At 41.4% G+C, this 17,998-nt stretch overlaps 1 protein-coding gene across 8 annotated transcripts in view; it reads left to right on the forward strand.

Annotated features, from left to right (window-relative positions):
* The window catches only part of CDC42BPA (CDC42 binding protein kinase alpha), a 350,869-nt gene that overhangs the window by 167,004 nt on the left and 165,867 nt on the right, over positions 1–17,998 (forward strand). For all 8 annotated transcript variants that reach the window (XM_027612777.2, XM_027612773.2, XM_027612774.2 and 5 more), the window contains exons 9-10: positions 1,786–1,865; positions 3,797–3,963. In XM_027612777.2, the coding sequence (XP_027468578.1) occupies positions 1,786–1,865; positions 3,797–3,963 (247 nt within the window). The remainder of the gene's footprint in view (positions 1–1,785; positions 1,866–3,796; positions 3,964–17,998) is intronic.

Below are 17,998 nucleotides of genomic sequence, written 5' to 3' on the forward strand. Positions count from 1 at the left end.
CCAGTCAGACAGTTATCATGGCTTCTAGTATTTATTCTCTCATTTATTGAGAAGTTAAGAGAGTTCACTGAGGTGAACATGTTTATTCATGACAAGGAGCAAAATTAAACTTCACGTGTTGACTAATGAGATGAGTTACGCCGTGAGGTTTCCTAGGACAGAGAAGTTAGATGCTTAAAAAAGTGGACTTTGATGGCAGAGTAAAGAGGTTGGCAAATCTCTCCTTAAAAGGCTCCATGATACTGGACAGAATTGTCAAAAACAACCATTTTGGGGCTTGACCACTCAACGCAAGGGAAGTAAATCGAGAAGCATTTATTCATGAGAAACTGTGGTTAAAAACTGCCCCCACCCCATTCCATGGGCCTGGTTGGGGCCGTGGCACTGCTGGCAGGAGACTGACTTGATCTGGAGAGCTCCCCATGCCCAGTGGTGTTGCCACTAAAAGTAGCAAACTTGGTAGGAAGTGAAGGGCATGGGGGGGAATCTACAGCCTTGCTATCCTGAGGTTGTAGCCTCCCTTGAGGCGGGTGGCAGACCAGCAGAGTCGCCAAACACTGGACCACTTTTAGCTTGTGGGCCGGCATAGTTCGTCAACCCTTGCTCTACACCTTTAGGTTACATTGTTACAATTTAGGACAGTAAGAACATAAAATTTTATGGAGGTTGCCTTTTTAGCCTTCTTAATTTGAACTTTTTAAAATCCCATTATTTTATTTCTTATGGTTTTAATTCTGCACTAAGAATTTGTATATTGATTTTCTATCACTTTTCACTGTTCAGGAGGTAGCATGGGCAAGGCAGGTAAGGACTTCTTATGCTTCCCTCTCTGGGCCTCCAAGAAAAAATTAAATGGACTTTCCTCATCAGTGTTTTATCGTAAGAATTACATTTTACTGTAAACAGAAATTTGCGTCATTCCAAATTAAATACGTAGTACAGTCGATTCTGATTATGGTAGTTATATGTTCCATAAAGTTTCTGTGTATGCTGTATTCATGAATATTGAACTCGGGGAAATTTCTTAGGGGAAATTCAGGGTTAGGTTCTTCTGAACCTCTGGTCATTTCATTCAACCAGTCGGTACATAACCTTGTTTTATGTATGTTTCTTTTTAAAGACACCTTATTGAATATATATTGTTGATTAACAGCAAGTTCACAGCCAACAGCAGTGTAACTCAGGCCTGAGCAAAGCTTCTCTAACACACATACGTATTTGTAAGGCACATCACAGCCATCTTGCTTGGAAACCATTTAGATGGCCCTTCTGCACTATGGTTGGAGGACATTTTAAACAACACAGTCGCCCATAAAAAGCAGAAAAACGTGAAAGACGTGGCACATGCAGACCTTGGAAGGAATACTTCTTTGTTGTATCAGAGCTGAAACAAGAAGGCAGAGCGTCTCCTTGTTCAGTCTCAGCTGGAAACTTAGGCACTGAGCAGCTCAAATATTTTTTTTTTTTACTCTTCCTATGTCTGCGAGTGATTGCAGAAGTACTATGAATATTGATTTGGGTTACAAATAATTTTTAGCGACGAGGCAAATCTGCACATATGCATACCTGAATAATTACTGTGCTCTCAATGTCAGATTTTCCACCTGGAGTTTAATTTTATTAGAATATTACAGTGGCAGTGTTCATTGTCTGGATTCTAGATCACTGTGCATCTGCACCACACTTCATTGAACAGCCATGTATTTCCTATTGATAGTAACTATTATAGGCCAACCTACAGGTCTCAGTTATTTATTTCTTACCAGATGTTCTTTCCTCCTTCAGGAAACGATGCCCCCACCCACACATACTGCATTTTCTGGGCACCATCTGCCATTTGTTGGTTTCACATATACTAGTAGCTGGTAAGTTGGAAAAGTTAACATAATTTGGACAACTTAAAGCAAATTAAGATGAATTGAAGTTTTAAAAAAATATATGAGAGAGCCTTATAAGTCAAAAAAAATTTAAAATAGAGGCTGAAGCTACTGCTGGAAAAAGTTAGATGTTCTGCTAACGAATAGAACATAGAATCTTAAGTCATTTTGGAGAGAAATAGAGCTCAGAGTCTTTCTCTCAGCACTGGGGCAGGGGTTGGAAGAGTCCCTTGCGTTTGAGCAAATACGCTCCACGTGCCAAGTGCCAGGACCAGCCCTGTTTTCACAGACTGCTTCCCAGTCCTCCTTCCCCGGTGTAAGCAGAGTATGATTATATTCACTCCTTATGTGCCCTCCCTCAATTTCTCGACTGCCTCCTGTTCTCCTTCATGGTTTTGTTGAATTGATATCATCATTACTGTTCAAGTTCCTGTGCAGTTCACAGCGTCCAAAGAAAAGCATCTGACCATTCTCACTGATCTCACTTTCCACGGTCATGATTACCGATCTCCAGGACCCTTCTCGGTCCTGTGCCCACTCTCCTGCTCTCCCTTGATGAGCTCACTTCTCCTTGCATGGAGAGGTTGACGCAGGCAGCTTTCACATGCTCCTCTGCACGGTTCCGCCTGCCTGCCTCTGGCCCCGAGCGCTTGCCTGTGCAGATGAACCATGGGGGCTCCCAGTCGGTCCTGTCTCGTGTCTGCACTCATCTTGTGCGTCATGGCTCCTTCCCATCACAGCACTTCTGTCTTTTACCTTCCAGGGTGCTTGCCTGACTTCTCACCTTTCTGGCCAGTTCTTCTCTGCCTCTGCAGCTGATGCCTTCTGATCTCCCAATCTCCCTGGGCCCCACGGCTTTATCTTGGGACCTTTTCCACTTATACTGTGGTTCACTCCCCCATACTTACTGGCAACTCCTGAATGTGAGACCCCTCTGCTCTGTCCTACTTAAAACCTCTCTGAACCACCTACTCAAATGTTTATAAACTCGTCTCTTAGATTTCTTTGAACCTGTCTGGTCCTGCTAAAAGATAAGTCGGAACGTGTCACTCCCCTGTTCCAGACCTATCGCCACGGTCCCCCCAACTCCAGTGGCTTATATCTTAATCCAAACCAACATTCTTACCAAGACCCTGCATGATTGGCTCACTTTCTCTTTCCTGCTACTCTTAACCTTGCTGACTCTGCTCCAGGCACACATGGCTCCTTTCTGGCACGGTCCCAGGCCAGAAAGCCTACTCCTATCTCAGTGCTCTTGCACTTCTGTTCCATCTGCCTGGAATGCTCTCCGCCCCCCGGTTACTCCCTCTGGACTTTATTCAGAGTTCCTCTCTGAGTGATAGCCTCCTGGCCACTTTGTCTGGATTTTTATTTCTTCCCCCTCAATATGTCACCTGTTCCTTTCCTGCTTGATGTTTTCTCCTTAGCATTCAGCACTGCCTAATGCCCTGAATATTGTACTTATTTATCTCGTTTGTTTCTGTCTCCATCATAGGAACGTAAGCTCTTCATGGGCAAGTGTCGAATTTGCTCACTGCTGAATGTCCAACACTTCAAATATTTTTAGCTAAATTGTATTGAATTAAAAGAAGCATTTCACTTTTGAGTCCAGATTCTGACGAACAGGACCATGGTGTGTGCTTTTGACTACTGTTTCACTTAGGTGGTCACCTTTTGTTCAGCAAATATCATTTTATAATTTGTGGTTATTGAAATTCAAGACAATTGGGACATTTTAAAAAAATGCTTCTAAAAAGTGGTGTGTGTTGAGATTTGTAAGCAGTGTGTTTTACCATCACCCTAGACGGCTAACTGTAGCTAGATATTGAAATCCATGTTTTAAATAGACAGCTGCAGAAGGCTCTCTCTGTTTCTTCACTTTCTTTTCCACATGAACTCACGTTTTTCTGTTTCTTCAGTGTTCTTTCTGATCGGAGCTGTTTACGTGTCACAGCCGGTCCTGCGTCCCTGGACCTTGATGTCAGTGTCCAGAGGACTCTCGACAACAACCTGGCAACTGAGGCGTACGAGAGGAGAATCAAGCGCCTCGAACAGGAAAAGCTTGAGCTGAGTAGAAAGCTTCAAGGTAATATAGTTAACGATGGTATCTTCCCTTTTGGAGTTGGACTCAAAGTTTGAAGAACTATTGATTATGAGGAGTTGTTTTATCTTGAAAAGAAATTTTTGTATGAAGTGGAAAAAATCCAGTTGAAGACTCATGTGGAATATGGAATAATACTGTTTATGTAGACTCACGATGTTAACAATCCCCCCGACAGCATTCGTTTCCCCACGGGTTCCTTTGTGCACACGTGAACTCATCTGGGAAGGAGATGGGGCTGCTCTTGGGAAAGGAGCCCTTCCCATCCCAGTGTAGCGCTGGGGACCACTGTCCTATTTCGTCAGCCTTGAAAGTGCTGGCAAACTGTCCTCTGCAACATCACTCCTGGTGTGATACTTGGTGACTGTAAAATGCACTTTGGCAAACCTCCTACTGTTCTGACTTCTCTTGGTCTCTTGATTCTTACACATCCAAGGATCCTATGCTCCACCCGACCTCACCCAACTCCTGTGTTGAGACTACAGTGTCCAGAATTCTTTATTAATCTCAATTTCTGTATTTTTTTAAGTCTTTTTTCTTTGTAAGTTTTTATTTATTTATTTGTCAGAGAGAGAGACAGCGCACAAGCAGGGGGAAGCGGCAGAGGCAGAGAGAGAAGCAGATTCACCGCTGAGCAAGGAGCCCTGTGTGTGCGGGGCTCGATCCCAGACTCTGGGATCATGACCTGAGCCGAAGGCAGACGCTTAACTGACTGAGCCACCCAGGTGCCTCTAATCTCAGTTTCAAGCAAACCCTGCATCATCTCCTGTTCGTAGTAGTCTAGTTCACTCCCTCTGGTGCCTCCTGCGTTCCTTCCATTCCACTGTTACCTGCTCTGTCCCCCTCACCCTGTGCCTTGTACACTCCGTCCTTCCATGGTCAGTCATACTCCGGCCCTTACTCGGATCCTCACATCCGCTGCTCTGACTTCAGTCTGTCACACTCCATTGCCAGAACCCCAGCCCTATTGACCTGCATTCCGTGTGGCTGAAGGTAACATACTTAGGACAGGCAGGGTGCTGACTGATCCCACTTGAGATTCACGAGTGTGGATCTCGAGTTCACTCCCACTGTGTGCTGCCCAGCAGTCCTGCTTCCCAGACTGGGGCTTCTCACCTGTCAGCATCTGACCCAGGTGACCATTCCCCCTCCTGACAACTCTTCTTTTGGCTTCTGGGACACTTGAATCTCCTGGTCTTCTTTTTCCTCATAAACCAGTTATTCTGTCTTTTTCCTGAGTTCTCCTGAACTCTTTGACCTGTGAATGTCAGGGTCCTCCAGAGCAGTCCAGGCTCTTAGGTGCTCAAAACTACAACTTTCCAGGCATCCTTAAGCCCTCTCCTTCTGTCACATCTCCCATTTTGCCCGTCAGCAAACCTGGGCAGCTTTGCCATCACAGAAGATTGGGAGTCCAATATCCCCATTACTGTGTGGCCATCACCCCACTCACATCACCACCACTGTCACCGCCTTCTTGTAACCGCTTTCTAGCTGCTTTCCCTGCCTTATCTCGCCCCTGCCTCCCCCACTGTTCCTTCTGTTTCTAGCCACCCTGGGCTCCCTGGCTGTTCTTTCTACAAACCAGGCACGTCCCCACCTCAGGGCCTTTGTGTCAACTGTTGCCCTGCCTTAAATTTTCTTCCTTTGGCATTCACATGACTCATTCCCTTACCTCCTTCAGGTTTCTACTTGAGTGTTACCTTGAAATGAGGTTTTTCTGACCACTCTATTTAAAACCTAATCTTGGGGCGCCTGGGTGACTCAGTCATTAAGCATCTGCCTTCGGCTTAGGACATGATCCCAGGGTCCTGGGATCGGGCCCCAAGTCAGGCTCCCTGCTCTGCAGGAAGCCTGCTTCTCCCTCTCCCACTCCCCCTGCTTATGTTGCCTCTCTGTCTCTGTCAAAAAATAAATTTAAAAAAATCTAAAAATAAATAAATTTAAAAAATACATCATACTCTTGTTTTATCTCCACTTACTCTCCCTCTTTCCTCTTTTATTTTCTTCAGAGTAAGGGACATAACATACAATTTATTTTACTTACTCCTTTTGTGAACAAAGGAATGTTTGTATAAATAATCAAATAGCTTGTAACTCTTGAGAGAAATAATCAAAGTTTTACAACAATAAAATTTTGCTGTTATACTTTTAGAGGCCCCATAGAGAAAAAAAAAACTACAGACATCAATAAAACAGACAGTTTTCCATTTTTCTGTAAGTTGCTATGATCTCTGCATGTGGATTCCTTCTTCTTTGTGAAGTTGTTTCTTTTGACTTTTTAATTAAATATATTTACCGTATATCATTGTATAAATTTAAGATGTACACCTTGTTAATTTGGTACATTTATATACTGTAGTAAGATTGTTGTAGTGATGGTTAGTACTTCTGGCACATAAGTAATTACAGGACAGCATTGTTATCTGTATTTATGACACTGTGCAGTAGATCTCTGTGACTTCTTTACTACTTGTTGCGAGTTGGTACCCTTAAACAACATCAGTCTCGTGCCCCCACTCCTGCCCCATCCCCTGGTAAGCACAGTGTTACTCTCTGTTTTTCATGAGTTTGACATTTTTAGATCTCACATATAAGTGATGTTATGCAGTGCTTGTCTTGCTCTGTTGGACTGAGCATCGTGTGCTCCAGGTCCATCCATTCATTTTGTCACAAATGGCAGGATACTCTTTCCTTTCTCGTGGCTGAATAACATTCTTTTGTGTACATATACCCCGTCTTTTTTATCCATTCATCCATTGATAGACTTTGGTTTGTTTCCATATCTTGGTTATTGTGAATAATGTTTCAGTAAACATGGGGGTGCTTATATCTCTTCAAAATCCTGCTTTCATTTCCTTTGAGTATATAACCAGATGTGGCATTACTGGATCATCTGCCAGATTGGTTTTTAATTTTTTGAGGAAACTTCATAATGTTTTACATTGTGGTTGGACCAGTTTACATTCCCACCAACTGTGTACAAGGGTTCCCTTTTCACTCCATCCCTGTCAGCACCTGTTTTCTCTTGCCTTCTTCCTGATAGCCATTCTGACAGTATGAGCATTGTGACATTGTGGTTTTGATTTGCATTTCCTTGAGGTGAGTGATGTTAAGCATCTTTTCATGTGCCTGTTGGCCATTTTGAAGTACTCTTTTGAAAAGTATCTATTTAGTTCTGCCCATTTTTAAATTGGATTTTTTTTTGTCATTAAGTTGTATGAGTTCTTCATATATTTTGAATATTAGCCCCTTATCTGATACATTGCTTGCAGAAGTTTTTTGCCATTCTGTAGGTTGCCTTTTCATTTTGCTGGTTGTTTCTTTTGCTTTACAGAAAGAAGATTTTGAAAGTTTGATGTAGTCCCATTTGTTGATTTTAGCTTTTGTTGTTTGTGCTTTTGGCATCATATCCAAAATATCATTGCAAACACCAGTGTCTGGGAGCTTCTAACCTATGTGTTCTTCTCGAAGTCTTGCTATCAGGTCTTATGTTTAAGTCTTTGATCTATTTTGAGTTAATTTTTGTGAGTGGCATGAGAGAGGCCCACTTGGCATTGTTCTGCATGTATTTATCCAGTTTTCCCAGCACCATTTGTTGGACAGACTGTCCTTTCTCCATTGGGTATTTTTTGGTTCCCTTATTGAATATTAGTTGACCATATATGCCAGGATTTGATCCTGAGCTCTCTCTTTTGTTCTGCTGGTCTGTATGTCTGTTTTTGTACCAGTAACATACTGTTTTTATTACTGTAGCTTTGTAGTATAGTTTGAAAATTAGGAAGCATGATGCCACTAGCTCTGTTCTTTTTATCAGGACTGCTCTGTCTTTTCAGGGTCTTTTTTTTTTTAATTTTTGATTGTTATGTTAATCACCATACATTACATCATTAGTTTTTGATGTAGTGTTCCATGATTCATTGTTTGTGTATAACACCCAGGGCTCCATGCAGAACATGCCCTCCTTAATACCCATCACCAGGCTAACCCATCCTCACACCCCCCTCCCCTCTAGAACCCTCGGTTTGTTTTTCAGAATCCATAGTCTCTAATGATTTGTCTCCCCCTCTGATTTTCCCCCCTTCATTCTTCACCTCCTGCTATCTTCTTCTTTTTTTCTAACATATATTGTATTATTTGTTTTAGAGGTACAGATCTGTGATCCAACACTCTTGCACAATGCACAGCACTCACCATAGCACATACCCTCCCCAATGTCTATCACGCAGGCAACCCATCTCACCCACCCCCGCCACCATTCCAGCAACTATCTGTTTCCTGAGATTAAGAATTCCTCATATCAGTGAGGTCGTATGATACATGTCTTTCCCTAATTGACTTACTTCACTCAGCATAAATCCTCCAGATCCATCCACATCATTGCAAATGGCAAGATTTCGTTTCTTGTGTGTGTTTTTTTTGATGGCTGCATAATATTCCATTGTATATACATACCACATCTTCTTTATCCATTCATCTGTCAATGGACAACTTGGCTCTTCCACAGTTTGGCTATTGTGGACATTGCTGCTATAAACATCAGGGTGCACGTACCCCTTCAGATCCCTACATTTGTATCTTTGGGGTAAATACCCAGTAGTGCAGTTGCTGGATCGTATGGTAGCTCTATCTTCAACTTTTGGAGGAAACTCCATACTGTTTTCCAGAGTGGTTGCACCAGCTCGCATTCCCACCAACAGTGTAGGAGGGTTCCCCTTTCTCCGCATCACCGCCAACATCTGTCGTTTCCTGACTTGTTCATTTTAGCCATTCTGACTGGTGTGAGGTGGTATCTCATTGAGGTTTTGATTTGGATTTCCCTGATGCCAAGCGATGTTGAGCACTTTTTCATGTGTCTGTTGGCCATTTGGATGTCTTCTTTGGAAAAATGACTGTTCGTGTCTTCTGCCCATTTCTTGATTGGATTATTTGTTCTTTGGGTGTTGAGTTTGGTAAGTTCTTTATAGATTTTGGATACTAGCCCTTTATCTGATATGTCATTTGCAAATATCTTCTCCCATTCTGTCGGTTGTCTTCTGGTTTTGTTGACTGTTTCTTTTGCTGTGCAAAAGCTTTTTATCTTGATGAAGTCCCAAGAGTTCATTTTTGAACTTCCTTGCCTTTGGCGATGTTTCTAGGAGGAAGTTGCTGCGGCTGAGTTCAAAGAGGTTGTTGCCTGTGTTCTCCTTTAGGATGTTGATGGACTCCTGTCTCACATTGAGGTCTTTCAACCATTTTGAGTCTGTTTTTGTGTGTGGTGTGAGGAAATGGTCCAGTTTCATTCTTTAGCATGTGGCTGTCCAATTTTCCCAACACCATTTGTTGAAGAGACTGTCTTTTTTCCATTCGACATTCCTGCTTTGTCAAAGATTAGTTGACCATAGAGTTGAGGGTCCATTTCTGGGCTCTCTATTCTGTTCCATTGATCTATGTGTCTGTTTTTGTGCCAGTACCATACTGTCTTGATGATGACAGCTTTGTAATAGAGCTGGAAGTCCGGAATTGTGATGCCGCCAGCTTTGCCTTTCTTTTTCAACATTCCTCTGGCTATTCGGGGTCTTTTCTGGTTCCATACAAATTTTTGGATTATTTGTTCCGTTTCGTTGAAAAAAGTGGATGGTATTTTGATGGGGATTGCATTGAATGTGTAGATTGCTCTAGGTAGCCTTGACATCTTCACAATATTTGTTCTTCCAATCCATGAGCATGGAACGTTTTTCCATTTCTTTGTGTCTTCCTCAATTTCTTTCATGAGTATTTTATACTTTCCTGAGTACAGATCCTTTGCCTCTTTGGTTAGTTTATTCCTAGGTATCTTACGGTTTTAGGTGCAATTGTAAATGGGATCGACTCCTTAATTTCTCTCTCTTCTGTCTTGTTGTTGGTGTATAGGAATGCCACTGATTTCTGTGCATTGATTTTATATCCTGCCACTTGACTGAATTCCTGTATGAGTTCTAGCAGTTTTGGGGTGGAGTCTTTTGGGTTTTCCTCATAAAGTATCATATCATCTGCAAAGAGTGAGAGTTTGACTTCTTCTTTGCCGATTTGGATGCCTTTGATTTCTTTTTGTTGTCTGATTGCTGTGGCTAGGACTTCTGATACTATGTTGAATAGCAGTGGTGATAGTGGACATCCCTGCCGTGTTCCTGACCTTAGGGGGAAAGCTTTCAGTTTTTCCCCATTGAAAATGATATTCGCCGTGGGTTTTTCATAGATGGCTTTTATGATATTGAGGTATGTACCCTTTATCCCTATACTCTGAAGAGTTTTAATCAAGAAAGGATGATGTACTTTCTCCAATGCTTTTTCTGCATCCACTGAGAGGATCATATGATTCTTGTTCTTTCTTTTGTTAATGTATTGTATCACATTGATTGATTTGTGGATGTTGAACCAACCTTGCAGCCCAGGGATAAATCCCACATGGTCGTGGTGAATAATCCTTTTAATGTACTGTTGGATCCTATTGGCTAGTATTTTGTTGAGAATTTTTGCATCCATGTTCATCAAGGATATTGGTCTGTAATTCTCCTTTTTGATGGGGTCTTTGGTTTGGGGAATCAAGGTAATGGTGGCCTCATAAAACGAGTTTGGAAGTTTTCCTTCCGTTTCTATTTTTTTGGAACAGTTTCAGAAGAATAGGTATTAATTCTTCTTTAAATGTTTGGTAGAATTCCCCCGGGAAGCCATCTGGCCCTGGGCTTTTGTTTGTTGGGAGAGTTTTGATGACTGCTTCAATTTCCTTAGTGGTTATGGGTCTGTTCAGGTTTTCTGTTTCTTCCTGGTTCAGTTTGGTAGTTGATACATCTCTAGGAATACATCCATTTCTTCCAGGTTATCTTATTTGCTGGCATAGAGTTGCTCATAATATAGTCTTATAATTGTATTTCTTTGGTGTTGGTTGTGAATTCTCCTCTTTCATTCATGATTGTGTTGATTTGGGTCATTTCTCTTTTCTTTTTGCTAAGTCTGGCCAGGGGTTTATCAATCTTGTTAACTCTTTCAAAGAACCAGCTCCTAGTTTCGTTGATCTGTTCTACTGTTCTTTTGGCGTCTATTTCATTGATTTCTGCTCTGATCTTTATTATTTCTCCTCTCCTGCTGGGTTTGCTGTTCTTTCTCCAGCTCCTTTAGGTGTAGGGTTAGATAAATAAAATCTTTAGGTGTAGGGTTAGGTTGTGTATTTCAGACCTTTCTTGTTTCTTTCTTTTTTTTTTTTTTAAGATTTTATTTATTTATTTGACAGAGAGAGCAAGGGAGGGAACACAAGCAGGAGGAGTGGGAGAGGGAGAAGCAGGCTTCCCGCCGAGCAGGGAGCCCGAAGCGGGGCTCGATCTCAGGACCCTGAGACCATGACCTGAGCCGAAAGCAGTCGCTCAACCAATGAGCCACCCAGGCGCCCCAAGAGACCTTTCTTGTTTCTTCAGAAAGGCTTGTATAGCTCTATACTTTCCTCTTAGTACCGCCTTAGCTGTATCCCAAAGATTTTGAACAGTTGTGTTTTCATTTTCATTGGTTTCCATGAATTTTTTTTAATTCCTCTTTAATTTCCTGGTTGACCCATTGTTTCTTTAGTAGGTGCTCTTTAGCCTCCATGTATTTGAGTTCTTTACTACTTTCCTCTTGTGATTGAGTTCTAGTATCAAAGCATTGTGGTCCGAAAATGTGCAGGGAATGATCCCAATCCTTTGGTATCAGTTGAGACCTGATTTGTGACCTAGGATGGGATCTGTTCTGGAGAGTGTTTCATGGGCACTAGAGAAGAATGTGTATTCTGTTGCTTTGGGATGGAATGTTCTGAATATGTCTGTGAGCTCCATTTGGTCCGGTGTGTCATTTAAAGTCTTTATTCCCTTGTTGATCTTTTGCTTAGATGATCTGTCCATTTCAGTGAGGGAGTTTTAAAGGCCCCCATTATTATTTGTATTGCTGTTGATGTGTTTCTTTGCTTTTGTTATTAATTGGCATGTATAAGTGGCTGCTCCCATGTTAGGGGCATAGATATTTACAATTGTTAGATCTTCTTGTTGGATAGACCCTTTAAGTAGGATATAGTGTCCTTCCTCATCTCTTATTACAGTCTTTGGTTTAAAATCTAATTTGACTGATATAAGGATTGCCACCCCAGCTTTCTTTTGGTGTCCATTAGCATGGTAAGTGGTTTTCCACCCCCTCACTTTCAATGTGGGGGTGTCTTTGGGTCTAAAATGAGTCTCTTGTGGACAGCGTATCAATGGGGCTTGTTTTTTAATCCCATCTGATAGCCTGTGTCTTTTGATTGGGGCATTGAGCCCATTTACATTCAGGGTAACTATTGAAGGATAGGAACTTAGTTCCATTGTATTGCCTGTAAGGTGACTGTTACTGTATATTTTCTGTGTTCCTTTCTGGTCTATGTTTCTTTTAGGCTCTCTCTTTGCTTAGAGGACCCCTTTCAATATTTCTTGTAGGGCTGGTTTCGTGTTTGCAAATTTCTTTAGTTTTTGTTTGTCCTGGAAGCTTTTTATCTCTCCTTCTATTTTCAATGACAACCTAGCTGGATATAGTATTCTTGGCGGCATATTTTTCTCATTTAGTGCTCTCAATATATCATGCCGGTTCTTTCTGGCCTGCCTGGTCTCTGTGGATAGGTCTGTTGCCAATCTAATGTTTCTACCATTGTAGGTTACAGATCTCTTGTCCCGAGTTGCTTTCAGGATTTTCTCTTTGTCTCTGAGACTCGTAACTTTTACTATTAGATGTTGGGGTGTTGACCTATTTTTAATGATTTTGAGGGGGGTTCTCTGTGACTCCTGGATTTTGAAGCCTGTTTCCTTCCCCACATTAGGGAAGTTCTCGCTGTGATTTGCTCCAATATACCTTCTGCCCCTCTCTCTCTTTCTTCTTCTTCTGGGATCCCAGTTATTCTAATGTTTCATCTTATGGTATCACTTATCTCTCGAATTCTGCCCTCCTGATCCAGTAGTTGTTTATCTGTCTTTTTCTCAGCTTCTTTATTTTCCATCATGTGGTCTTCTATTTCACTGATTCTCTCTTCTGCCTCATTTATCCTAGCAGTTAGCGCCCCCATTTTTTATTGCACTTCATTAGTAGCCTTTTTAATTTCGACTTGGTTAGATTTTAGTTCTTCTATTTCTCCAGAACGGGTTTCTCTAATAACTTCCATGCTTTTTTCAAGCCCAGCTAGTATCTTTAAAATCAATATTTCTGACTTCTAGGTCCGACATCTTACTAATGTCCATATTGAGTAGGTCCCTGGCAGTCGGTGCTGTCTCTTGTTCTTTTTGTTGAGGTGATATTTTTCCATCTTGTCATTTTGTCCAGAGGAGAATGGATGAATGAGAGAACAAAATGCTAGCAGGGTAACAACGTCCCCAGAAAATATACTCTTAACAAATCAGAAGAGACCTGAAACTAGGGGAAAGAAAGGGAAAGAAAGAAAAAAGAAAAAGATAAAAACAAAAACAGAACAAAACAAAAAAAACAGAATATGATCAAATATGATCAGGCTGGTGCATAGATCAGTGCCCCACACTAGATTTTGGGTGCATTTTGGTTTGTTAGAAGAAAGTGCCTCCCAAAATTTTAAAGAAAGGAAAACTTATATATGACAAAAATAAGGGTTAATGTGATGAGGGATGGAATATGATTGTAAAAATGAAAATTATAAAAAATTTATAAAAGGAATTGATAAGAAGTTGTTTGAAAAAAGAATGAAGAGGATTTAGAAAAAGAGAAAAAAAAGGGAGAGAATGTGGTCAGGCAGGAGAGTAGAACAAAGCCATACACTAGAGATTTAGGGTATATTTTGATCTGTTAGAAGAAAGTGTATCTCAAAATTCTAAAGAGAGAACAACTTTTATATATATATCAAAAATAAGGGTAACTACTATGAAGGGATAGAATATGACTCTAAAAATGAAAAGTAAAAATGTTTTTTTTTTTAAAAAGCGATTGATAATATGTTGGTTGAAAAAGGGAAAAAGAAAATTTCCAAAAAAAAATAAAAGATTAACTTTGAAAGACTAAAGAATCATGGTAAAAAAGCCATGAACTCTACGTGCAGTATTCCCCTAGTGCTGGAGTTCTGCAGTTCTCATTGATGGGTAAAATTGGCCTTGGCTGCCTGTTCTTGCTGATCTTCTGGGGGAGGGGCCTGTTGCCGTGGTTCCCAAATGTCTTTGCCAGAGGTGGAATTGCCCCGCCCTTGCCTGTCCGGGCTGTTATCTGCTCGGGTTTGCTCTCAGGAGCTTTTGTTCCCTGCAAGCTTTCGGTACAGTTTTGGAGGACGAGAGTGAAAATGGTGGCCTCCCAATCTCAACTACGGAGGAGCCAAGAGCTCGGGGCCCCACTCTTCAGTGCGCCCCCAGCAAAAAGCAGTCAATCATTCCCCTCTCCCCGGTCTTCAGCCGCACTCCGTGCTCACCCAGACTGTGACCGAGCATTTCTGTCTCTGGCACCCGACTCTGTGTGGAGTCTCCAAACCCAGCAGATCCCTGTGGTGGCTCCCGCACTGCTCCTCCCCAGGGAGGAAGGTGAGTCTCCCCAGATCTGCTGCTTGTTGGGTCCCTGCTGGAAGAGTAATGGCCTGACTGTGCCGTGGATCATGGTTTATGGCAACTGCGAGCTGAGAGCCTGCGCCTCGGCTCCGGCTCTGCAGCCCGCTTCCCCACTCCGATACCTGGGAGCTCTGCCACACTCAGGCACCCCTGGTCTTCCTGTGACCCCCGAGGGTCCTTAGAGCACACTGTCCCGTGAGGGTTCCACCCCCTGCTTAGCCACTGTAGCGTCGTCCCTCAGCGAGGCCGACTTCTAAAAGTTTTTTGATTTTGTGCTCTGCTGCTCTATCACTTGCCAAAAGCGGCGGATGTAGGCCCCCTCCCCTGCCACGTATCTTTCCGAATATCCCCTTGAATTCACATTCTCCGCACATCCTACCTTCCAGAAAGTGGTCGCTTTTCTGTTCAGAGAGTTGTTGCTATTCTTTTCTTCGATCTCCTGTTGAGTTCGTAGGTGTTCAGAATGTTTTGATCCCTATCCAGCTGAATTCCTGGAACCAGATGAAGTCCAGGTCTCCTACTCCTCCGCCATCTTGCTCCGCCCTCCTTTTCAGGGTCTTTTGTCATTCCACAACAAATTTTAGTATTGTTTCTTCTATTTCTGGATATTGTGTTAAATCTGTAAGTGGCTTTCAGTAGTATCAACATTTTAATGATATTAATTCTTCTGATCCATGAACATGCAATAGTTTTCTGTTTGTTTGTGTCATCATCAGTTTCTTGCAGCAAATTCTTACAGTTTCCATTGTATAGATATTTCCCTTAGCTGGTTAAATGTTTCCTGAGTATTGTTTTTGATGCTATCGTGAATGGGATAGTTTTCTTTCTTTTTCAGATGTTTCGTCATGACTGTAAGGGAATACAACAGATTTATATGTGTTGATTTTGAATCCTGCAACTTTACTGAATTTGTTGATCAGTTCCAATAGTTATAGTTTGCTCCTTGAGATTTTCTATATATAAAATCCCATCAACAAATAGCACCAATTTTACTTCTTTCTTTCTGATTTAGCTGCCTTTTATTTCTTTGTTCTTGCCTGACTGCTCTAGCCAGGACTTCCGTTACTATATTGCATGGGAGTGGAGAGAGTGGGCACCCTTGTTTTGTTTCTGATCTTAGAGGAAAAGATTTCAATTTTTCTCCATTGAGTGTGAGGTTAGCTGTTGGCTTGTTGCAAATGGCCTTTATTTTGTTGAGGTATGTTCCTTTTAAATCCAATCTGTGAAGGTTTTCATCATGAAAGGATGTTGCATTTTTTCAGATGATTTTATTGTGTCTATGGAGATGATCATGTGATTTTTATCTTTCATTTTATTAGGGTGATGTATTATATTTATTGATTTGCATATGTTGGACCATCCTTGCATCCCAGGGATAAATCTCACTTTTCATGGTATATAATCCTATGAATGTGTTCTTGAATTCAGCTTGCTAATATTTTAATGTGAATGTTTTCATCAATATTCATCAGAGACATTGGTCTATAGTTTTCTTGTGGTTGTCTTCTCTGGTTTTGCTATCAAGGTAATGCTGGCCTTATAGAATGAGTCTTGAAGTATTCCTTCCTCATTATTTTGAAGAGATTGAGGAGGATTGTTGTTAATTTTTCTTAAAATGTTTGGTAGAATTCACCAGTGAAGCTTTTAATTCCTAAGGATTTCTGTGTTGGGAGATTTTTGATTACTGATTCAATCCCATTACTCATTATTGGTCTGTTCAGATTTTCTGTTTCTTCCTGAAGGTCAACTATTATTTCTTTAAATAAATTACCCCCCCCCCATGGTATCCACATTTTTCTTATGTTTGCTTGTCTAGTGGAGTATAAGTCTTGTAGCATTTTTTCACCTTTTAGAAATCTCCATTCTCTCTCCTCTCCCACCCAAATCATTTCTGGATTCCCACCCTTCAAACTGCATATTCTCTCTTCCATCTGATCTGCTGTTTCCAGTGCTTTCTAGTGCATTGAAAAGGACTCATATTGATTGAGTCCTTCAGCTCCAGAATTTTTGTTTGCTTCTTTCTCGTAATTTCAACCTCTTTCATTAATTTTATTCCTGAGGTCATTGAAGTGCCTTTCTGAGTTTTCTTGTAGCTCATTGAATTTCTTCATAGCTGCTATTTTGTATCTTTCATCAGTGAGAACACAGTGTTTTGTGTCTTTGAGTTTGGTTGCTGCAGATTAGGCCTTTTCTTTTTGTGAAAACCTATTACTGTGATATTTTTCATAATGTATCATGAATGTACCTCTGCTGTCACATTTGAAGTAGCAAACACGTTTCCTACTTAGGTAAGGTTTTGTTTCCTTGGATTTAAGAGTTCAGTAGGTTGTCAATCAGAAGCCTTTGTTTTCCAGAAGGTGGTGCTGTAGCACAAGTTTTTTTGTTTCTCCTGATGCTCTGTCTAACCTGGAATGGAGCTAGGACAAGGCTGGTTTGCAGTTTTCATTGGACTCAACTTACCTCCGGTTTCAAATAACACAAAGGGAGATCTACACAGAGCCTGGCTGGGGCTCTCTCTTTCTCTCTCCATCAACTGTGGGAGATTTATTCTGCCCTTAAGCCTCCTACCTCCGTGCCATTTCTTTATCTGGCAAATATGTTGATTGGGAGACTGGCCATGTCTTCAAGACAGACTCTTTTCCTTGGGCAAGATTTTTGTTTCTGAAATACTCTTCAGACTGGAGGAAACTTCAGTCTGAGTATTAGAAGCTGCTAACTTCCATGCAGTCTCCAGATACAACAAATGCACCATGATGAAAATAGCACCACATATTTAGGGATCTCGTGGTTTCCAAATTGTTTCTGCAGCCCCACCCATTTTCCAGAAATTGTCATGTGTTTTCACTCCAGAGTGATATCCCTCAATTTAGAGCAACCTGGAACCTAAGCCTGCTCATAGAATCGGGTAGAATTCAGAAGTCAGAGGCAGCTGCCAGTCCTCTCACCTCAGAATGGCCTGTACCTCTCTGTTTTACTGTTCTTAGTCCTCTTTGCTTTCTCAGATACATGATTTCTATAAAAATAAGACTTTTGCAAGTTACGTATTTTTACTTTTTGTAGCAGAAGAGACCTAGTGCTTCCTACTCCTCCCTATTCTGAATGAGAAATTCCTATATACCAGGCTTTTTTGATGTTTTGAATAATCTAACATGTTCTTAGAAACTATCATTATGTGTGATTTGTATCATTTACACCAAGCAAGTGCAATGAAAATGTGGGATCATTGCCTTTTTGTATTAACGCCGGTTTCATGCAGCGGTTTACATCAGGCCGCTTCATCCATTTATCAGCTATTTCTTGAACACTGATGACCTAGGACTTGTTCTGTACATAACTGAGGATGTAACAATGAGCAGAAAATGAGAAAAATACTTGCCCGTGCAGTGCTTACATTTTACTTTGAGGAGACCGATGCAAAATCAGATACAAAGCAGGATCATCAGCTGGGAATGAGGAAGGTG

Source organism: Zalophus californianus, chromosome 10, assembly GCF_009762305.2.
Source record: "Zalophus californianus isolate mZalCal1 chromosome 10, mZalCal1.pri.v2, whole genome shotgun sequence".
Classification (NCBI taxonomy): Eukaryota; Metazoa; Chordata; class Mammalia; order Carnivora; family Otariidae; genus Zalophus; species Zalophus californianus.